Source organism: Haliotis rubra, unplaced genomic scaffold (assembly GCF_003918875.1).
Source record: "Haliotis rubra isolate DU_JTF1 unplaced genomic scaffold, ASM391887v1 Scf2, whole genome shotgun sequence".
Classification (NCBI taxonomy): domain Eukaryota; kingdom Metazoa; phylum Mollusca; class Gastropoda; order Lepetellida; family Haliotidae; genus Haliotis; species Haliotis rubra.
This window is the reverse complement of record NW_025766002.1, coordinates 2,753,382-2,778,188: the sequence shown is the minus strand read 5'-3', so window position 1 is coordinate 2,778,188 and position 24,807 is coordinate 2,753,382. Positions and strand designations below refer to the sequence as shown.

Sequence of the window (24,807 nt, the reverse complement as noted above, 5' to 3'; positions counted from 1 at the left end):
TGTCAGAATAGATCTGAGGATTTTTCTTTAGAATTCATGCATATTTATAGTAAAAAATAAACTTTTGAGGACCCAATGGATGGTTTGTTCCATGAATATGCATGAATTTTGCTAAAAATTCTGTTTGAGGTTTATGTTGTTTAGATAATTTATACAATCATTTTATAAAAGCACATTTCCATTCTAACAAAGTATTTTGTTTTACTTCAACAAAATTTAGGGTAGGTTGCTTGGCAAAGCAAGATAGTAAATCTTACCTTCATCTATCATTTTATATAATTTGATTTGGTGTGTTTTTGTAGAGTTTTGTTTATATAAAGCACGTGGTAGGAGTGTAGGCATTGATATTCAAAATATACATCCGTAATGGCCATTTTATGATACGTTTCATCTGTGTGAGTTTCTAGCATGTTTAGCTGTCTCTGTGGGCTTTCATCACACTAATATTGTACATATTCATGTTAATGATGATACAATAATCTGCATATATCTATGAACCACATAAACCATATATTTGTTGTTTTAGGACATATTCAGCAATATTCTAGTTGTGTAACAGCTACATGGATTGTTGTTCATTATATCAATCACTGGATTTCTGGTCTTGAATCAGTTATAACAGACAGGTGTCACACTGCTGGAATATTGCAGCCTTGAGCAACAACCACATGAACAATGTAAGACTTGGATATTCTGACTTGTCTACCTCAAGGAGGGCGCCGGGGTAGCCTAATGGTTAAAGCGTTGGCTTAGGGTAGACCGGGTTCACATGGGCACAATGTGTGAAGCCCATGTCTGGTGTCTCCCGCCGTGATGTTGCTGGAATATTGCTAAAAGCGGCGTAAAACCAAACTCAGTCAGTCAGTCTACCTCAAGGACTAATTAGGGTATTCAGAGAGAGGTTGTGGATTTGAAAGAAAACATTTAAGATGAAGTGACAGTATTTCCTAAACATTGTACTAAGCACAACTGTGGAGAAGCAGTAACTATTTTCTGTAGATGTTGACTCACAGATACAGCTAAACATGCTTGACGTGAATTATGTATGTAGAGACTACGTTGGGATATTGTTTTGACTCTGTGTGTGTTTTGCAGCTGTTTCCAACTTCCGCGGGACAAGATCATGTCATGGATGAATGCTGTTGGCCTGGTACTGACAGCTCTGCCTGTGAGTTGATTGTTGTCTGAGTCCATCTTTTATATGGTTCATCTGCATCTACTGGGGCTGCAATGAATATACTATGAGACAAATGTGATATGTAACTCAAATATTGGGTAACAAATACAATTACAAGTCATACATATCACAAATATTGGGTAACAAATACAATTACAAGTCATACATATCAAATATTGGGTAACAAATACAATTACAAGTCATACATATCACAAATATTGGGTAACAAATACAATTACAAGTCATATATCACAAATATTGGGTAACAAATACAATTACAAGTCATACATATCACAAATATTGGGTAACAAATACAATTACAAGTCATACATATCACAAATATTGGGTAACAAATACAATTACAAGTCATATTACAACATTGGGTACATATCATCACAAATATTGGGTAACAAATACAATTACAAGTCATACATATCACAAATATTGGGTAACAAATACAATTATAAGTCATACATATCACAAATATTGGGTAACAAATACAATTACAAGTCATACATATCACAAATATTGGGTAACAAATACAATTACAAGTCATACATATCACAAATATTGGGTAACAAATACAATTACAAGTCATACATATCACAAATATTGGGTAACAAATACAATTACAAGTCATACATATCACAAATATTGGGTAACAAATACAATTACAAGTCATACATATCACAAATATTGGGTAACAAATACAATTACAAGTCATACATATCACAAATATTGGGTAACAAATACAATTACAAGTCATACATATCACAAATATTGGGTAACAAATACAATTACAAGTCATACATATCACAAATATTGGGTAACAAATACAATTACAAGTCATACATATCACAAATATTGGGTAACAAATACAATTACAAGTCATACATATCACAAATATTGGGTAACAAATACAATTACAAGTCATATCACATCACACAAATATTGGGTCACAATCATATTGGGTACAAACAAATACAATTACAAGTCATATCATACATATCACAAATATTGGGTAACAAATACAATTACAAGTCATACATATCACAAATATTGGGTAACAAATACAATTACAAGTCATACATATCACAAATATTGGGTAACAAATACAATTACAAGTCATACATATCACAAATATTGGGTAACAAATACAATTACAAGTCATACATATCACAAATATTGGGTAACAAATACAATTACAAGTCATACATATCACAAATATTGGGTAACAAATACAATTACAAGTCATACATATCACAAATATTGGGTAACAAATACAATTACAAGTCATACATATCACAAATATTGGGTAACAAATACAATTACAAGTCATACATATCACAAATATTGGGTAACAAATACAATTACAAGTCATACATATCACAAATATTGGGTAACAAATACAATTACAAGTCATACATATCACAAATGTTGGGTAACAAATACAATTACAAGTCATACATATCACAAATATTGGGTAACAAATACAATTACAAGTCATACATATCACAAATATTGGGTAACAAATACAATTACAAGTCATACATATCACAAATATTGGGTAACAAATACAATTACAAGTCATACATATCACAAATATTGGGTAACAAATACAATTACAAGTCATACATATCACAAATATTAAGTAACAAATACAATTACAAGTCATACATATCACAAATATTGGGTAACAAATACAATTACAAGTCATACATATCACAAATATTGGGTAACAAATACAATTATTATAAGTCAAGTCATACATATCACAAATATTGGGTAACAAATACAATTATAAGTCATACATATCACAAATATTGGGTAACAAATACAATTACAAGTCATACATATCACAAATATTGGGTAACAAATACAATTACAAGTCAAATACATATCACAAATATTGGGTAACAAATACAATTACAAGTCATACATATCACAAATATTGGGTAACAAATACAATTACAAGTCATACATATCACAAATATTGGGTAACAAATACAATTACAAGTCATACATATCACAAATATTGGGTAACAAATACAATTACAAGTCATACATATCACAAATATTGGGTAACAAATACAATTACAAGTCATACATATCACAAATATTGGGTAACAAATACAATTACAAGTCATACATATCACAAATATTGGGTAACAAATACAATTACAAGTCATACATATCACAAATATTGGGTAACAAATACACATACCAGTCCACAGTAACATATCACAAATGTTGGGTAACAAATACAATTACAAGTCATACATATCACAAATGTTGGGTAACAAATACAATTACAAGTCATACATATCACAAATATTGGGTAACAAATACAATTACAAGTCATACATATCACAAATTTGGTAATACACAATAACAAATACAATTACAAGTCATACATATCACAAATATTGGGTAACAAATACAATTACAAGTCATACATATCACAAATATTGGGTAACAAATACAATTACAAGTCATATCACAAATATTGGGTAACAAATACAATCATACAAGTCCATACATATCACAAATTTAGTAACAAATACAATTACAAGTCATATCATCACAAATATTGGGTAACAAATACAATTACAAGTCATACATATCACAAATATTGGGTAACAAATACAATTACAAGTCATACATATCACAAATATTGGGTAACAAATACAATTACAAGTCATACATATCACAAATATTGGGTAACAAATACAATTACAAGTCATACATATCACAAATATTGGGTAACAAATACAATTACAAGTCATACATATCACAAATATTGGGTAACAAATACAATTACAAGTCATACATATCACAAATATTGGGTAACAAATACAATTACAAGTCATACATATCACAAATATTGGGTAACAAATACAATTACAAGTCATACATATCACAAATATTGGGTAACAAATACAATTACAAGTCATACATATCACAAATGTTATACAATTACAAGTCATACATATCACAAATATTGGGTAACAAATACAATTACAAGTCATACATATCACAAATATTGGGTAACAAATACAATTACAAGTCATACATATCACAAATATTGGGTAACAAATACAATTACAAGTCATACATATCAAATATTGGGTAACAAATACAATTACAAGTCATACATATCACAAATATTGGGTAACAAATACAATTACAAGTCATACATATCACAAATATTGGGTAACAAATACAATTACAAGTCATACATATCACAAATATTGGGTAACAAATACAATTACAAGTCATACATATCACAAATATTGGGTAACAAATACAATTACAAGTCATACATATCACAAATATTGGGTAACAAATACAATTACAAAATATTGGTCATACATATCACAAATATTGGGTAACAAATACAATTACAAGTCATACATATCACAAATATTGGGTAACAAATACAATTACAAGTCATACATATCACAAATATTGGGTAACAAATACAATTACAAGTCATACATATCACAAATATTGGGTAACAAATACAATTACAAGTCATACATATCACAAATATTGGGTAACAAATACAATTACAAGTCATACATATCACAAATATTGGGTAACAAATACAATTACAAGTCATACATATCACAAATATTGGGTAACAAATACAATTACAAGTCATACATATCACAAATATTGGATAACAAATACAATTACAAGTCATACATATCACAAATATTGGGTAACAAATACAATTACAAGTCATACATATCACAAATATTGGGTAACAAATACAATTACAAGTCATACATATCACAAATATTGGGTAACAAATACAATTACAAGTCATACATATCACAAATATTGGATAACAAATACAAGTACGCGTCAGCAAATACGCGTCAGCTGCTGATGTATATTCATTATTTTTAGTGATGCACTAACAAATTATTTTCTTTGACATGTTTTGACCATGTTTACATGTTTTTCTTGACGATGACCAGTGAACACATTTTGTATCATATTGTATTGGCTCTCATACTGCCTGGATTGGATACATTCCTTTTTGTATATTTCACATTGATAAATTACACCCACATTCAAAACACGCCTTTTATAAAACATTCCTTCATATTCAATTCTAGTGATCGCAGATGATGACTTGAATTCTGTAAGGAATTCCGTTCGTTTCATTGGGTACGAGAGTGAATCATAACAGCCCTGGTATCTACACTGGATAAAATGTGATTTGTGCAAATCAAGACCTCTGATTAGCTATTTGGTCACTTTGATATACTGATACATTGGGGAAAATCTGGATTCTCATTCTGTTTATGTAGTATTCATTTTTTTACTTGTTTTTATTTTTCAAAAATGATTTTAGTTAAAAGTGTTGAATCTGTCCGCATGTTCAGAGACAGCAGTTATGGCATCTCTGGTTTGCCTGATTCTGACCAATGATCATGCTGGAATAATGCTGACACTTGCTGTTGATGTTCAGGAGCCGTTCTGGGTGGTTCTGAATGACCGTATCGTGGATGCCTTCAACAGCACCCAGCTGACCCAGTCCAGCTACAAGTACCCCTTCCAGATGTTCAACTTCCACTCCAGCCATATCGTGTTTGCTGAGCAGCAGTGCAGCTACCTCCTCGGACTCTGTCACGCTATCTGGCACCACGCCGGCATCGGACAACTCAGTCAACTCCCACAGTACGGCCATGATGACATGCCAGGGGTCAAACAGGGAGTGATGAAAGGAAGGGGGGACCAGTGGGACAGAGGTTGATGGAAGGGAGGGGTAAACAGGGACAGGTTAATGGAACAGGGAGGGGGTTGATGGAAAGTAGGGTTAACAGGAAGGGGGGTTGATGGAAAGGAGGGTTAACAGGAAGGGGGGTGATGGAAAGGAGGATTAACAGGAAGGGGTTGATGGATAGGAGGGGTTCACAGGAGGGGTTGATGGAAAGGATCGCTTAACAGGAAGGGGGTTGATGGAAAGGAGGGGGTTAACAGGAAGGGGTTGATGGAAAGGAGGGGTTAACAGGAAGGGGTTGATGGGATGGAGGGGTTAAAAGGAGGGGGGTTGATGAAAGAAGGGTTAACAGGAAGGGTTGATGGAAAGGAGGGGTTAACAGGAGGGGTTGATGGAAAGGAGGTTAACAGGAAGGGTTGATGGAAAGGATGGTTAGCAGGAAGGGGTTGATGGAATGGAGGGGTTAACAGGGAGGGGTTGATGGAAAGGATCGGTTAACAGGAAGGGGTTGATGGAAAGGAGGGGGTTGATGGAAAGGATAGTTAACAGGAAGGGGTTGATGGAAAGGCGGGTTAACAGGAAGGGATTGATGGAAAGGCAGGGTTAACAGGAAGGGGGTTGATGGAAAGGAGGGGTTAACAGGGAAGGGGTTGATGGAAAGGAAGGGTTAACAGGAAGGGGGTTGATGGAAAGGAGGGGTTAACAGGAAGGGGATTGATGGAAAGGAAGGGTTAACAGGGAAGGGGTTGATGGAAAGGAGGGGTTAACAGGAAGGGGATTGATGGAAAGGAGAGGTTAACAGGAAGGGGATTGATGGAAAGGAGGGGTTAACAGGAAGGGGATTGATGGAAAGGAAGGGTTAACAGGGAAGGGGTTGATGGAAAGGAGGGGTTAACAGGGAAGGGGTTGATGGAAAGGAGGGGTTAACAGGGAGAGATTTCGTGTTTAAAAAAGCACTGTATCTTTGATAAATCTTGTTGCATTATCTGATTTAAATATGAAAAAGTATACTTAGTTTGATTTTATTTAATATTGACATCTCAAAACATTTAAAGCTGCTGTAACCTTTGACACATAAACAAGAACAAGTCAAAGTGATAACAATACTACAGATGGTATCAGGTTAAATATGGTCAAATAAGCCGTTACATTAGCAGTATCTTACAAACAAACCAGTCACATAAATCTGACAGACAATTGGCAATATGTTCCTGTGTTTGTGTCAGGTTCCTGAAGGAGCGTCTCAAGCCGATCATCAAGACAGAGGAACAGTATCTGTATCTGTGTCACCTGATCGGCCCCTTCCTGCAGCGCTTCCACGTCGAGAGAACCAGATGTCTGTTGGAAGTAAGTTGAGAACCAAACACATTGTTGATATTTGGTCTGATGTCCCCACAAATGTTTTTGCTAAGCCAGGATGATTGTCTTCACTTGAGTACCGGTACATGTGCTGGCAAAAATCGTTTTTCATGACAGCAGAATTTTTAATTTAGTTTTATATTTTTTATGATTAGTTTTATCATTTGTTTGCCCAGACCATCTATGGCAGTCTGTTACATGATGGCTGACTTTCTGTACCCATAGCCTACTTGCACTATGTGATCTTAGAGCTCTATCATAGTTGATGTTAAGATATGGAACTTACTATTGTCATAGTGTTAAGATTGCTCTGTGGCAGTGGGCCTATAATACTGCTACCACCTACATTGCTATCTGTGGTTGTTGTTGTTGCAGCTGACGGTGGAGCTGTATGAGATCCTGATGACTGTTGACAAGTCATGTGAACACCTCAACTTCATGGACCCCATCTGTGACTTCCTGTATCCTTCCTTTGTGTGTATCTCAGACACCAGACGACCTGTGAGGGTCCGGGTTGGAATATTGATCTTCAGTAACCCATGCTTGTCGTAAGAGGTGACTAACGGGATCGGGTGGTGAGGCTCACTGACTTGGTTGTCACATGTCATTGTGTCCCAATTGTGCAGATCAATGCTAATGCTGTTGATCACTGGATTGTCTGGTCCAGACTCGATTATTAACAGACCGCCACCATATAGCTGGAACATTGCTGGAGTGCAGCGTAAAACTAAACTCACTCACCCACTCAGATGCCAGGCACATCATCACTGTGTGGTTTGTGGTTCTGTCATCTAATGCATCATAGTATCCTGTGCTGAGTTGGATCCCAGTGATCTGAATGTGTTTGAATCCCAGAATCACCCTGTCTATGTACTGAGGTTTGTCAGCACCATACTCATGCTGATTGGTTTCACCAAAGGGGAAAATGTCTGGAGGCTTGCATCACATTAGGTTTTCCTCCCTGATTAAACTTTCACTCTGTGATATAAATGAAATACTGTTGAAAGCTGAGTCCAAATAAGCTGGCTCGCTCACTCACTGTCACCCTCCGACTCGCACACCCACCCACAAACTCACTCACTCACCCATTCACCCACCCACGCACCTTCAAACTCACTCATTCACTTACCCGCCCACCTACCGACAAACTCACTCACTCACTCCGGATATTTGGGTGGCTCTGCTGTAAAGGGACAGATGGTTTCTTGGCACATATGATTTGTGCACAATGTCCACATCCATAAGTCAATAATTGTAAAATCAAAATCTCCATAAGCAATTTCTTTGTATCTAGAAGACATTGATACTGATTTCTAACTGAAAAAAATGAACCCTCGCAGCCCTATTTTTTTGTGTTCCTTAGCTATCACCAGGTACCACATCAAGTATATGTTCATTGGAGATGGCGTGAAACATGACGTGGAGAAGGTGATACGCAATCTTCGACCTGCTCTTCAACTCCGCCTCCGTTTCATCTCCCACATCAACGTGGAGGAACCAGTGTCTGCCTGATAGATGCTCACTCCGTTGACCACTAGTGCGTCTGGTCCAACTGGATCTGCCATGATACATTGGATGTATTATGATTTAGTGGTATTACCGCTCTCAGTCACTTTGGTTGATACTATCATGGAAAGAATATAGCAAGGGCTTTGTGCAAGCAGCTGAAGAAGTTAATGAAATCCACAGTGGTGCTTGTAGCATTTCATCCTTTCAATTTACATGTAGGTGTGTACAATTGGAATGATCTGGACATAATTGAGGACACAAGTGAAAGTTGACTGGAGCAGGGATATTTGAAACATCACTCAACTTGATGGGAGTTACCTCCCCTTCTCCGAAGTGTCATGTCTGTCATATGATTTACAACAGAGATCAAACAGCATCTGATGAGCTTGATATGAAATAAGTAAAGATGACACTGTTGGTGAAGGAATGACATTAGTGATATCAGAAATCTTCTGCTTTGTTATCAGATGACAGTTGTTCGCAGATATATTGACATGTCATGAGAGTAACCTCCACCATGCATCACTTATTACACAAGACTATCATCAAAGCACAAGCAGGGGACTCGTATCCTGTACCCTGGAACTGTGAGGAATCAAACGTCAACATGCCTGACATACAGGATGTGCTATCAAGAACATCCAGATGTACAGGATCTCGGATCAGCTTTGCTAGGGGAAACATCCTCATGTGTAATATGATTCCTTGTAAAGAAATTTTTGTCAGGCCACCCAAGTTGGACGAGATATTTGTTTCAGTGCGTTGATGTTGTAATGCTTGGAAAGGGCTTAATGCAGGATCCGAACTAAGGAAATGGACAGGCATTTCCTTGTCTCAGCTAGCATTGCTTTAACTTACCGGTATGGTGTTGACTGTTGACCTAATCACTTATTTTCTCTAAAGAATGTTGTGTAATTCATTCCAGTGTTTGCCACTTTGCAAGGATAGACTTCCATTGTGTACCATTGTCCAGCTTCTTTCATTAAGCCATGTGAAGCCCATTTCTGGTGTCCCCCGCCGTGATGTTGCTGGAATATTGCTAAAAGCGGCGTAAAACCAATCTCAGTCAGTCATTCATTAAGCCATGTTTATTGTATCTGGTTCTGTTAAGGAGTTTATGTCATAGCCTGTACACTGCCATTGCTGACCAAACAGCTCGTCACTGTGAATGTAATGGATGCTTTCTGTGTGGTGTCAAGTGCTTGTCTGGGATCAGATAATTAGATCACTCTAAATAATTCTTGATACCTTAAAGCAGAGACTTACTGTTTTATGTGTGCATGTGTATAATTCTGACTATTTGTGTTGTCAAAATGTTTACTTCTGTCTCGGATGGTGATGATATTTAGCACCGTCCATTTGTTGAAAAGATCTGAGATCAGGTATGGAAGACCCAGGATGTATAAGGTTTGACTTTTATATAAACTTTTATAAACTTTTATATAAAAATCTGTAAACCAAGACAGGAAGGACAGAAAGGCCTCAGGTGGGTAGACGAAAGACAGTTGCTTCGTAGTAACGGGTAAGGAGGAAGAATAATAATCGTCACTTGATTTGGAGTCAGGTACGTGAAGAAACATTCACGCAAGCAACCTTTGTATAAAGTACTTGCTCTCAGCACTGCATGTTATTGTAGCCATGCCTTGCTTTCTGTCTCAGTCTCTATTGCTCATCTACATGTTGAAGTACACATCCTGATCAAACAGGCTATACTAAATGCAATATACACCTGTATGTCAGTGTCTCCAATTACAACAATCATTACTTTAATCAATATTCAAATTTGTTTTTCTCCAATGAATGTATTTCATATAACTGTGCATCCTGTACATGTCAATTTAATGTTCAGAAAACATGTCATTTAGGATGGAAAGTTCTGCTGCAGTATCACGTTCCTTGTCAACTAATCATTAAGTATTGACATTTTGACCAAGGTTAGTTTTCACAAGACTACAAAGTGTATGGATGCTGAGAGGCGTCTCACTTGACCAACCTGGAAGGACAGTGTGACAGAATTTGATTGGTTGGTCGTTCAGTGACATGGCTAGCTATTTTCAAACGTTCGTAGCTTATGATAACATGCTACCAGCTAGGGCCCTTATTCTCGAAACGTTCGTAGCCCTAAGAATTCTTAAATTGATTGTAGCCAATGTGGAAAAATGGGCTGAGAAGTTTGTAGAGCTACAAACGTTTCGAGAATAGCTAGCCAGACTCACTGCAGATAGGTGAACAATTGCTGATAGTCTGTTATTTCTGTATTTATTTACTGGTACCTCCATCTGTCATATGTTTATGGTGGTATGTTTCAGTGAACACAAGTCGATGAATGTTGTTACCAGTATGTTTTGATCCTCACACTTGTTGCTCTTCTCATGTAAACACTTGTAGCCCAGGTTCAAGGGGAACAGCTCACCCTATGTGAGAATGTAAATATTTATGTCAGTTTTTCACCAACAGTCTTACAATGCTTGAGTGATATTCAGTTGCTGAAGCTTTGGCTTAGGCCTCAATAAGTTAATGATTAGATTCTCTTCAAGCCTGCTGTTGTACCAAACACGCCATCAATGTTGCCAAGAACCAAGAGAAAGTCACTATGTTTACTTCCTGGTGCTCCTGAAATACCGGGGCGGTGGGGTAATCTAGTGGTTAAAGCGTTGGCTCGTCACGCCGAAGACCCGGGTTCGAATCCCTACATGAGTACAATAAGTGAAGCCTATTTCTGGTGTCCCCCGACGTGATATTGCTGGAATATTGCTAAAAGCGGCGTAAAACCAAACTCAGTCAGTCAGTCCTGAAATACAACCAATGCCCACTTGCACAGAGCTCTATGGCTATCTTAAGTCTATGTTCGAGTTTGTGAGTTAAGATCATCATAGGGCTAAGATCGCTTGGTGCAAGTAGGCCCAGATATTCTAATTCATAGTAAAAAATAACAATGGGTAATAATACTTATCTAACAAAAGGCATATGTACTGCTTCAACAATGGGTTTTCATTCTGCTCAAACAATGGGTATTTATTCTGCACCAGTTTCCAAAACACTGCTGCACTACACAATTTAGAAATATACATGTATTGAGAAGACTAGGTCAAGTATGACGGTACTTTGAGAAGAAAGGTTTATGAGAAGGCAGTTGTAGATAAATGTCTTTAGGCCGGATTCTGACTCACATGAATTTTTATGTTTATCTGTAAATCTAATTTTAATACTTAATGTATTGTGGCCTTAAAACTAATTAAAAATCATGGAAGTAGCCTGTTTGGATTTGTCTCAGTAACTTCACCAGGAATGATTTTGATTGCCACTGCAGCCATGAGGGTGGTATGTGTATAAATGGATGATGTTATATGAAGAGCAAGAGGAATGTCTGTTTTTGTGGATGATAGAGCTGGGATGATATGGTAACTGTTCTCAAAACAAGTGTTCATGAAGCAAATGTGTGACAGAAATGTTTTCATATGCCTGGTGCTTGCATAGTTGTCAGATAGGAAGGTGGTCTCAGTAGGTTGTGTCGTGATTGTTAAATGAAGGTAGGTGAACCTTTTGTACAGTAATGAAAATATAATGTCAACATATGCTTGTGGTTTGTTTTCTTTCATGACTGTTGGGTATATATGCTACAGACACCTCCATGATGTTTCCGGGTCTGCCATTGTGTAAGGTGTGTGTTTGCATGCACTCAAATTCAATACTGAACACTCTCCTGAACACAAAACGTCATCACTCATTCACTCCGACTCACAGGCTTATTCCCAGACAGCGGCGGTGGGATAGCCTAGTGGTTAAAGCGTTTGCTCGTCACGTCGAAGACCTGGGTTCGATTCCCAACATGGGTACTTGGGGTGAAGCCCATTTCTGGTGTTTCCTGCTGTGATACTCACTATTCCCAGACAAATTCAATCTTGGATTCATGCAGAACTCTCACATATATTTCATCACTGACTCGCGTATTCATGTCCACTCACTGACCCTAGACCATGTTCACTCTCTCACATACTTCTCACTCACTCACTCAGATGTGCACAGCTGATTGTTATTTCCGGCTCAAATACACACGGTAATCTTATTCTTAATTGATTTATAGAGCAAAAACTTTAATTAAAATTACACAGTGCTAGGATATGTCTTTGGGTTAAATAATAGTATTTTGTATTATATTTTACTGATGACTGCATCAGAATTCATCCCGTTATATTATTGTGCATGTTTGAACTTGATCGCCGGGAAACATGTGCACAGCTGATTGCTATTTCCGGCTCAGATACACACGGTAATCTTAATCCCTGCAAATAATACAATGCCCAGCAAAAACAACTTAGAACTGAAAAGGTAAATATTCTTGTCTAGTGATGTTTAATTGCAAATTTGACGTCTTTACTGACAAAGTTGTCTTCTGTTGTTTGTTCACACGAAGTGATATGATGTTGTTTTCTTACCCCTGGAAAAAGTTTGACAAAAGCGTAACCCATAGATAAGCTGACCCCCTTCTACAGACTGCTTTTTTGGTCCTCAGAATTCGGCTTATAGGCGGTAATAAACGGCTGACTCACTGAATACTCAAACCCCCCAGATACTATGTCGTATACTCACTGACACATTCACACTCACAAACTGGCTTTTTCTCACATACTGACTCCCAGATTACCTAACACACGCACACGATGTCAAGAAAAAAATTGCATCCTTGACAAATTTGTAAAGTACTTCAACCAGAACATCACAATATCCTTGATCAATTGGGATTGACAACAAGTAAACCATGTATTTTCTCTAACAGTAGCTCAAGTACCCGACGCATCTCCTATAGCTAGCTTGTGATTCAGGTGGGGAGTAGTGGCAGCACTTGGATGGAGTCGCAGGCCATCTCCTATAGCTAGCTTGTGATTCAGGTGGGGAGTAGTGGCAGCACTTGTATGGAGTCGGGGCCATCTCCTATAGCTAGCTTGTGATTCAGGTGGGGAGTAGTGGCAGCACTTGTATGGAGTCGTAGGCCATCTCCTATAGCTAGCTTGTGATTCAGGTGGGGAGTAGTGGCAGCACTTGTATGGAGTCGTAGGCCATCTCCTATAGCTAGCTTGTGATTCAGGTGGGGAGTAGTGGCAGCACTTGTATGGAGTCGTAGGCCATCTCCTATAGCTAGCTTGTGATTCAGGTGGGGAGTAGTGGCAGCACTTGTATGGAGTCGTAGGCCATCTCCTATAGCTAGCTTGTGATTCAGGTGGGGAGTAGTGGCAGCACTTGTATGGAGTCGTAGGCCATCTCCTATAGCTAGCTTGTGATTCAGGTGGGGAGTAGTGGCAGCACTTGGATGGAGTCGTAGGCCATCTCCTATAGCTAGCTTGTGATTCAGGTGGGGAGTAGTGGCAGCACTTGTATGGAGTCAGAGGCCATCTCCTATAGCTAGCTTGTGATTCAGGTGGGGAGTAGTGGCAGCACTTGTATGGAGTCGTAGGCCATCTCCTATAGCTAGCTTGTGATTCAGGTGGGGAGTAGTGGCAGCACTTGGATGGAGTCGTAGGCCATCTCCTATAGCTAGCTTGTGATTCAGGTGGGGAGTAGTGGCAGCACTTGGATGGAGTCGTAGGCCATCTCCTATAGCTAGCTTGTGATTCAGGTGGGGAGTAGTGGCAGCACTTGGATGGAGTCGTAGGCCATCTCCTATAGCTAGCTTGTGATTCAGGTGGGGAGTAGTGGCAGCACTTGGATGGAGTCGTAGGCCATCTCCTATAGCTAGCTTGTGATTCAGGTGGGGAGTAGTGGCAGCACTTGTATGGAGTCGTAGGCCATCTCCTATAGCTAGCTTGTGATTCAGGTGGGGAGTAGTGGCAGCACTTGGATGGAGTCATAGGCCATCTCCCTATAGCTAGCTTGTGATTCAGGTGGGGAGTAGTGGCAGCACTTGTATGGAGTCGTAGGCCATCTCCCTATAGCTAGCTTGTGATTCAGGTGGGGAGTAGTGGCAGCACTTGGATGGAGTCGTAGGCCATCTCCTATAGCTAGCTTGTGATTCAGGTGGGGAGTAGTGGCAGCACTTGTATGGAGTCGTAGAGGCCATCTCCTATAGCTAGCTTGTGATTCAGGTGGGGGGAGTAGTGGCAGCACTTGGATGGAGTCGTGGGCCATCTCCTATAGCTAGCTTGTGATTCAGGTGGGGAGTAGTGGCAGCACTTGTATGGAGTCGTAGGCCATCTCCTATAGCTAGCTTGTGATTCAGGTGGGGAGTAGTGGCAGCACTTGTATAGAGTCGTAGACCATCTCCTATAGCTAGCTTGTGATTCAGGTGGGGAGTAGTGGCAGCACTTGTATGGAGTCGTAGGCCATCTCCTATAGCTAGCTTGTGATTCAGGTGGGGAGTAGTGGCAGCACTTGGATGGAGTCGTAGACCATCTCCTATAGCTAGCTTGTGATTCAGGTGGGGAGTAGTGGCAGCACTTGGATGGAGTCGTAGACCATCTCCTATAGCTAGCTTGTGATTCAGGTGGGGAGTAGTGGCAGCACTTGTATGGAGTCGTGAGCCATCTCCTATAGCTAGCTTGTGATTCAGGTGGGGAGTAGTGGCAGCACTTGTATGGAGTCGTAGGCCATCTCCTATAGCTAGCTTGTGATTCAGGTGGGGAGTAGTGGCAGCACTTGGATGGAGTCGTAGGCCATCTCCTATAGCTAGCTTGTGATTCAGGTGGGGAGTAGTGGCAGCACTTGGATGGAGTCGTAGGCCATCTCCTATAGCTAGCTTGTGATTCAGGTGGGGAGTAGTGGCAGCACTTGTATGGAGTCGTAGGCCATCTCCTATAGCTAGCTTGTGATTCAGGTGGGGAGTAGTGGCAGCACTTGTATGGAGTCGTAGGCCATCTCCTATAGCTAGCTTGTGATTCAGGTGGGGAGTAGTGGCAGCACTTGGATGGAGTCGTAGGCCATCTCCTATAGCTAGCTTGTGATTCAGGTGGGGAGTAGTGGCAGCACTTGTATGGAGTCGTAGGCCATCTCCTATAGCTAGCTTGTGATTCAGGTGGGGAGTAGTGGCAGCACTTGTATGGAGTCGTAGGCCATCTCCTATAGCTAGCTTGTGATTCAGGTGGGGAGTAGTGGCAGCACTTGTATGGAGTCGTAGGCCATCTCCTATAGCTAGCTTGTGATTCAGGTGGGGAGTAGTGGCAGCACTTGTATGGAGTCGTAGGCCATCTTCTATAGCTAGCTTGTGATTCAGGTGGGAGTAGTGGCAGCACTTGTATGGAGTCGTAGGCCATCTCCTATAGCTAGCTTGTGATTCAGGTGGGGAGTAGTGGCAGCACTTGTATGGAGTCGTAGGCCATCTCCTATAGCTAGCTTGTGATTCAGGTGGGGAGTAGTGGCAGCACTTGGATGGAGTCGTAGGCCATCTCCTATAGCTAGCTTGTGATTCAGGTGGGAGAGTAGTGGCAGCACTTGTATGGAGTCGTAGGCCATCTCCTATAGCTAGCTTGTGATTCAGGTGGGAGAGTAGTGGCAGCACTTGGATGGAGTCGTAGGCCATCTCCTATAGCTAGCTTGTGATTCAGGTGGGGAGTAGTGGCAGCACTTGTATGGAGTCGTAGGCCATCTCCTATAGCTAGCTTGTGATTCAGGTGGGGAGTAGTGGCAGCACTTGGATGGAGTCGTAGGCCATCTCCTATAGCTAGCTTGTGATTCAGGTGGAGAGTAGTGGCAGCACTTGGATGGAGTCGTAGGCCATCTCCTATAGCTAGCTTGTGATTCAGGTGGGGAGTAGTGGCAGCACTTGGATGGAGTCGTAGGCCATCTCCTATAGCTAGCTTGTGATTCAGGTGGGGAGTAGTGGCAGCACTTGGATGGAGTCGTAGGCCATCTCCTATAGCTAGCTTGTGATTCAGGTGGAGAGTAGTGGCAGCACTTGTATGGAGTCGTAGGCCATCTCCTATAGCTAGCTTGTGATTCAGGTGGGGAGTAGTGGCAGCACTTGTATGGAGTCGTAGGCCATCTCCTATAGCTAGCTTGTGATTCAGGTGGGGAGTAGTGGCAGCACTTGGATGGAGTCGTAGGCCATCTCCTATAGCTAGCTTGTGATTCAGGTGGGGAGTAGTGGCAGCACTTGTATGGAGTCGTAGGCCATCTCCTATAGCTAGCTTGTGATTCAGGTGGGAGAGTAGTGGCAGCACTTGTATGGAGTCGTAGGCCATCTCCTATAGCTAGCTTGTGATTCAGGTGGGAGAGTAGTGGCAGCACTTGGATGGAGTCGTAGGCCATCTCCTATAGCTAGCTTGTGATTCAGGTGGGGAGTAGTGGCAGCACTTGTATGGAGTCGTAGGCCATCTCCTATAGCTAGCTTGTGATTCAGGTGGGAGTAGTGGCAGCACTTGTATGGAGTCGTAGGGCCATCTCCTATAGCTAGCTTGTGATTCAGGTGGGGAGTAGTGGCAGCACTTGGATGGAGTCGTAGGCCATCTCCTATAGCTAGCTTGTGATTCAGGTGGGGAGTAGTGGCAGCACTTGGATGGAGTCGTAGGCCATCTCCTATAGCTAGCTTGTGATTCAGGTGGGGAGTAGTGGCAGCACTTGTATGGAGTCGTAGGCCATCTCCTATAGCTAGCTTGTGATTCAGGTGGGAGAGTAGTGGCAGCACTTGGATGGAGTCGTAGGCCATCTCCTATAGCTAGCTTGTGATTCAGGTGGGGAGTAGTGGCAGCACTTGGATGGAGTCGTAGGCCATCTCCTATAGCTAGCTTGTGATTCAGGTGGGGAGTAGTGGCAGCACTTGTATGGAGTCGTAGGCCATCTCCTATAGCTAGCTTGTGATTCAGGTGGGGAGTAGTGGCAGCACTTGTATGGAGTCGTAGGCCATCTCCTATAGCTAGCTTGTGATTCAGGTGGGGAGTAGTGGCAGCACTTGTATGGAGTCGTAGGCCATCTCCTATAGCTAGCTTGTGATTCAGGTGGGGAGTAGTGGCAGCACTTGTATGGAGTCGTAGGCCATCTTCTATAGCTAGCTTGTGATTCAGGTGGGAGTAGTGGCAGCACTTGTATGGAGTCGTAGGCCATCTCCTATAGCTAGCTTGTGATTCAGGTGGGGAGTAGTGGCAGCACTTGTATAGAGTCGTAGGCCATCTCCTATAGCTAGCTTGTGATTCAGGTGGGGAGTAGTGGCAGCACTTGGATGGAGTCGTAGGCCATCTCCTATAGCTAGCTTGTGATTCAGGTGGGGAGTAGTGGCAGCACTTGTATGGAGTCGTAGGCCATCTCCTATAGCTAGCTTGTGATTCAGGTGGGGAGTAGTGGCAGCACTTGGATGGAGTCGTAGGCCATCTCCTATAGCTAGCTTGTGATTCAGGTGGGGAGTAGTGGCAGCACTTGTATGGAGTCGTAGGCCATCTCCTATAGCTAGCTTGTGATTCAGGTGGGGAGTAGTGGCAGCACTTGGATGGAGTCGTAGGCCATCTCCTATAGCTAGCTTGTGATTCAGGTGGGGAGTAGTGGCAGCACTTGGGTGGAGTCGTAGGCCATCTCCTATAGCTAGCTTGTGATTCAGGTGGAGAGTAGTGGCAGCACTTGTATGGAGTCGTAGGCCATCTCCTATAGCTAGCTTGTGATTCAGGTGGGGAGTAGTGGCAGCACTTGTATGGAGTCGTAGGCCATCTCCTATAGCTAGCTTGTGATTCAGGTGGGGAGTAGTGGCAGCACTTGGATGGAGTCGTAGGCCATCTCCTATAGCTAGCTTGTGATTCAGGTGGGGAGTAGTGGCAGCACTTGTATGGAGTCGTAGGCCATCTCCTATAGCTAGCTTGTGATTCAGGTGGGGAGTAGTGGCAGCACTTGTATGGAGTCGTAGGCCATCTCCTATAGCTAGCTTGTGATTCAGGTGGGGAGTAGTGGCAGCACTTGGATGGAGTCGTAGGCCATCTCCTATAGCTAGCTTGTGATTCAGGTGGGGAGTAGTGGCAGCACTTGTATGGAGTCGTAGGCCATCTCCTATAGCTAGCTTGTGATTCAGGTGGGGAGTAGTGGCAGCACTTGGATGGAGTCGTAGGCCATCTCCTATAGCTAGCTTGTGATTCAGGTGGGGAGTAGTGGCAGCACTTGGATGGAGTCGTAGGCCATCTCCTATAGCTAGCTTGTGATTCAGGTGGGGAGTAGTGGCAGCACTTGGATGGAGTCGTAGGCCATCTCCTATAGCTAGCTTGTGATTCAGGTGGGGAGTAGTGGCAGCACTTGTATAGAGTCGTAGACCATCTCCTATAGCTAGCTTGTGATTCAGGTGGGGAGTAGTGGCAGCACTTGGATGGAGTCGTAGACCATCTCCTATAGCTAGCTTGTGATTCAGGTGGGGAGTAGTGGCAGCACTTGGATGGAGTCGTAGGCCATCTCCTATAGCTAGCTTGTGATTCAGGTGGGGAGTAGTGGCAGCACTTGGATGGAGTCGTAGGCCATCTCCTATAGCTAGCTTGTGATTCAGGTGGGGAGTAGTGGCAGCACTTGGATGGAGTCGTAGGCCATCTCCTATAGCTAGCTTGTGATTCAGGTGGGGAGTAGTGGCAGCACTTGGGTGGAGTCGTAGGCCATCTCCTATAGCTAGCTTGTGATTCAGGTGGGGAGTAGTGGCAGCACTTGTATGGAGTCGTAGGCCATCTCCTATAGCTAGCTTGTGATTCAGGTGGGGAGTAGTGGCAGCACTTGTATGGGGTCGTAGGCCATCTCCTATAGCTAGCTTGTGATTCAGGTGGGGAGTAGTGGCAGCACTTGTATGGAGTCGTAGGCCATCTCCTATAGCTAGCTTGTGATTCAGGTGGGGAGTAGTGGCAGCACTTGTATGGAGTCGTAGGCCATCTCCTATAGCTAGCTTGTGATTCAGGTGGGGGAGTAGTGGCAGCACTTGTATGGAGTCGTAGGCCATCTCCTATAGCTAGCTTGTGATTCAGGTGGGGAGTAGTGGCAGCACTTGTATGGAGTCGTAGGCCATCTCCTATAGCTAGCTTGTGATTCAGGTGGGGAGTAGTGGCAGCACTTGGATGGAGTCGTAGGCCATCTCCTATAGCTAGCTTGTGATTCAGGTGGGGAGTAGTGGCAGCACTTGTATGGAGTCGTAGGCCATCTCCTATAGCTAGCTTGTGATTCAGGTGGGGAGTAGTGGCAGCACTTGGATGGAGTCGTAGACCATCTCCTATAGCTAGCTTGTGATTCAGGTGGGGAGTAGTGGCAGCACTTGTATAGAGTCGTAGACCATCTTCTATAGCTAGCTTGTGATTCTGGTGGGGAATAGTGGCAGCACTTGGATGGAGTCGTAGACCATCTCCTATAGCTAGCTTGTGATTCAGGTGGGGAGTAGTGGCAGCACTTGGGTGGAGTCGTAGACCATCTCCTATAGCTAGCTTGTGATTCAGGTGGGGAGTAGTGGCAGCACTTGTATAGAGTCGTAGACCATCTCCTATAGCTAGCTTGTGATTCAGGTGGGGAGTAGTGGCAGCACTTGGATGGAGTCGTAGACCATCTCCTATAGCTAGCTTGTGATTCAGGTGGGGAGTAGTGGCAGCACTTGGGTGGAGTCGTAGACCATCTCCTATAGCTAGCTTGTGATTCAGGTGGGGAGTAGTGGCAGCACTTGTATGGAGTCGTAGGCCATCTCCTATAGCTAGCTTGTGATTCAGGTGGGGAGTAGTGGCAGCACTTGTATGGAGTCGTAGGCCATCTCCTATAGCTAGCTTGTGATTCAGGTGGGGAGTAGTGGCAGCACTTGTATGGAGTCGCAGGCCATCTCCTATAGCTAGCTTGTGATTCAGGTGGGGAGTAGTGGCAGCACTTGTATGGAGTCGTAGGCCATCTCCTATAGCTAGCTTGTGATTCAGGTGGGGAGTAGTGGCAGCACTTGTATGGAGTCGTAGGCCATCTCCTATAGCTAGCTTGTGATTCAGGTGGGGAGTAGTGGCAGCACTTGTATGGAGTCGTAGGCCATCTCCTATAGCTAGCTTGTGATTCAGGTGGAGAATAGTGGCAGCACTTGTATGGGGTCGTAGGCCATCTTCTATAGCTAGCTTGTGATTCAGGTGGGGAATAGTGGCAGCACTTGGATGGAGTCGTAGGCCAACCCCTATAGCTAGCTTGTGATTCAGGTGGGGAATAATGGCAGCACTTGTATGGAGTCGTAGGCCATCTCCTATAGCTAGCTTGTGATTCAGGTGGAGAATAGTGGCAGCACTTGTATGGGGTCGTAGGCCATCTTCTATAGCTAGCTTGTGATTCAGGTGGGGAGTAGTGGCAGCACTTGTATGGAGTCGTGGGCCATCTCCTATAGCTAGCTTGTGATTCAGGTGGGGAGTAGTGGCAGCACTTGTATGGGGTCGTAGGCCATCTCCTATAGCTAGCTTGTGATTCTGGTGGGGAGTAGTGGCAGCACTTGTATGGAGTCGTAGGCCATCTCCTATAGCTAGCTTGTGATTCAGGTGGGGAGTAGTGGCAGCACTTGTATGGAGTCGTAGGCCATCTCCTATAGCTAGCTTGTGATTCAGGTGGGGAATAGTGGCAGCACCTGTATGGGGTCGTGGGCCATCTCCTATAGCTAGCTTGTGATTCAGGTGGGGAATAATGGCAGCACTTGTATGGGGTCGTAGGCCATCTCCTATAGCTAGCTTGTGATTCAGGTGGGGAATAGTAGTGGCAGCACCTTGTATGGGGTCGTAGGCCATCTCCTATAGCTAGCTTGTGATTCAGGTGGGGAGTAGTGGCAGCACTTGTATGGGGTCGTAGGCCATCTCCTATAGCTAGCTTGTGATTCAGGTGGGGAGTAGTGGCAGCACTTGTATGGGGTCGTAGGCCATCTCCTATAGCTAGCTTGTGATTCAGGTGGGGAGTAGTGGCAGCACTTGGATGGAGTCGTAGACCATCTCCTATAGCTAGCTTGTGATTCAGGTGGGGAGTAGTGGCAGCACTTGGATGGAGTCGTAGGCCATCTCCTATAGCTAGCTTGTGATTTTGGTGGGGAGTAGTGGCAGCACTTGGATGGAGTCGTAGGCCATCTCCTATAGCTAGCTTGTGATTCAGGTGGGGAGTAGTGGCAGCACTTGTATAGAGTCGTAGACCATCTCCTATAGCTAGCTTGTGATTCAGGTGGGGAATAGTGGCAGCACTTGGATGGAGTCGCAGGCCATCTCCTATAGCTAGCTTGTGATTCAGGTGGGGAGTAGTGGCAGCACTTGTATGGAGTCGTAGGCCATCTCCTATAGCTAGCTTGTGATTCAGGTGGGGAGTTGTGGCAGCACTTGGATGGAGTCGTAGGTCATCTCCTATAGCTAGCTACCATCGGGAATACCAACTCACCTTTGTAGGATCCCGAGGGACCCAGGTGTTTAAGGCCCTGTAATTCCCTATACAGAGCTGCATCTCTTGGGTATGACAGAAACCTGTCATCTTGGTTTCTGATCCCACTACACCCTGAATTATTTAAAATACTATTAGAACAACTAAGAACTTTTTAATGGGAATGTACAACACAAATACCCAAACGGAATTGTCACAGAAACGTGTAGACTGACTGACTGAGTTTAGTTTTACGCCGCTTTTAGCAATATTCCAGCAATATCACGGCGGGGGACACCAGAAATGGGCTTAACACATTGTGCGCATGTGGGGATTCGAACCCGGGCCTTCGGCGTGACGAGCCAACGCTTTAACCACTAGGCTACCCCACCGCCCCAGAAACGTGTAGACAAAATTTGAGATGTATGAATTTCCAATAATACAATAAACAACCATTCACCGTGGATTTAAAACGTGTTAAAAACATATTCTGTATTGGTATGCTTACACAATATCACGTGTTGATAATGGGCATCTTTGGGTATGACCGATCTGGAATGGCATCCACTTAGAAGCTATTTGATAGTCAATGAGAAAAGGGGAGAGAACTGGAGCTAAATGATTTGGCCTAAAGTTTTACATATACTACTTCACTTACGATATGGATAAACTTATCTTTCCACGATGCTAGATCTTTAACACATATCAAGTGTATATTCAAAGTGAATGACTATTTGATTATCCTTATCAAAAGTTGAGTAGTATATAAAAATCGTTCACTGTATTTTGGAATGGCTAAGGGACTCTATGTAGATAATCGCATGTCTTACAGTGCTGACTGAAACAATATTCGATCTGAAACAAAAATCCTTCACATGACACCACCGACCCCCCAAGTATCATTGACAAAAAAGCTGCATGCTAACCCTATCGAACATAATGATCAAGTATTTATGGAAATCTCCAGACGTATAACAAATGTCATGACGCTGCAAGTGCACTGCATCACGATAACTCCCCACTTGACCTATCACCAGTAATGATCCAAGCCAGGTAATTATGAGAGTCTGCAGAAACGTCTTCGACAGGCGTTACGTCATACAAAGCCGTCCCAAATGACCTGTAAGCCATCGTTCCACTTATGGAAGTCACTTCCTGACATGTACGCGTACGTAAGTGCGGCAATAAGTGTTGAGGTTGCGAATTACAGCCAAACACAGAACCCAGTGACCACTTGTAAACTGACCCGCGTTATAGCGTATTGTGGTGGGATTGTGCTTTCTGTCACTACAAGATGCTCTCTTGATTATACAAGGAAATAGACCAGGAGTCCTCGGTACTAAATCCTGACAGAGATGATAGTGTTTCACGTTCATGCTGGTCCCTTATAGATAGTGAGTGAGTGAGGTTAGTTTTACGCCGCACTCAGCAATATTCCAACTATATGGCGGCGGTCTGTAAATAATCGAGTCTTGACCAGACAATCCAGTCATAAACAGCATGAACATCGATCTATGCCAATTGGGCTACGATTACATGTGTCAACCAAGTCAACGAGCCTGATCACCCGATCCCGTTAGTCGCCTCTTACGACAAACATGGGTTACAAACACATGATATTTAACATAGTCGGGTTGTCATGTTCAGTATATTACTGAAAATGCATCTACTGCATGGCGAACCGTGTCCACAGGGCAACCCAACCACATGATCTCGTTATAAGGTCAAGGTCACTGAAAATGGTAAGAAAATTAGGTGATGCAAGGCCCCGTAGGGATAACAGGTTATAATTGATCCCAGTGCTTTTCTTCGGAAGAAAAAACGTCATCGTATCCCTACACTACTGGATGGATTGTTGCTTGTAATGTATTGGGCACTTCTGGAAGTAAATGGTTACTCTCAATGTTTCAGCATCATTACATTTCTCAATGCAGGGTTAGAATTGGTCTTCAGCAACCCATGCTTGTCGTGAGAGGCGACTAACGGGATCAGGTGGTCAGAGTCGCTGACTTGGTTGACACATGTCATCTCTTCCCAATTGCGTAGATAGATGCTCATGCTGTTAATCACTGGATTGTCTGGTCTAGACTCTATTATTTACAGACCGCCGCCATATAGCTGGAATTTTGCTGAGTGCGGCGTAAAAGAACCAAACAAACAATCATGAAGCCGTAAGTGTAAACATGACCAAGTGAACTCAAGTGAATTCACTTGTAAAATCTTACACAGACATAATGCCTGACATATCATCGTAGGTAATATTATACACTTCAAGGTCACAATGCAGAGCTCGTGTGAGATGCCTTTCATTCCAAAATGACATCACTGTATGCAGAGTGTTAATAACGTGTCACCCAGGGTTTACTGACATGTGTACCCCTGATATTTCCGGTAAGGTTTTGACATTTACAACATGACAGGCGCGTCACGAATCACACCTTCTGCGGTGTGAACATCTCCTGGTGTGAAACCGCTGTACCACTGACCCTGAAAGGCCACATGCTTGTTTTGTTTGTGAGGAACATGGCAGCAATATTGAAAACACAAAATGGTTTACAAAAGGTAATTAAATGTGTTACACGTGTAATTAAGAATTGAGTTCATAGTTTTGAGCAATATTTATGGAGGAAACAATTGATAACAATGCTTGCAACTATTTGTATCAAGTGCACTGTTGACATATCTAGGTATAGGTCGATGCTCATAATGATGATCACTGGATTGTCTGGCCCAAACTTGATTATTTACAGAC

The 24,807-nt window shown here is 42.6% G+C and overlaps 1 protein-coding gene across 3 annotated transcripts in view; it reads left to right on the top strand.

Annotated features, from left to right (window-relative positions):
- Positions 1 to 12,356, top strand: part of LOC124275352 (mediator of RNA polymerase II transcription subunit 23-like) — a 70,418-nt gene extending 58,062 nt beyond the window's left edge. For all 3 annotated transcript variants that reach the window (XM_046710859.1, XM_046710860.1, XM_046710858.1), the window contains exons 30-34: positions 1,096 to 1,168; positions 5,661 to 5,869; positions 7,139 to 7,259; positions 7,647 to 7,732; positions 8,645 to 12,356. In XM_046710859.1, the coding sequence (XP_046566815.1) occupies positions 1,096 to 1,168; positions 5,661 to 5,869; positions 7,139 to 7,259; positions 7,647 to 7,732; positions 8,645 to 8,783 (628 nt within the window). In that variant the 3' untranslated portion in view covers positions 8,784 to 12,356. The remainder of the gene's footprint in view (positions 1 to 1,095; positions 1,169 to 5,660; positions 5,870 to 7,138; positions 7,260 to 7,646; positions 7,733 to 8,644) is intronic.
- Positions 12,357 to 24,807: the final 12,451 nt, after the last annotated feature.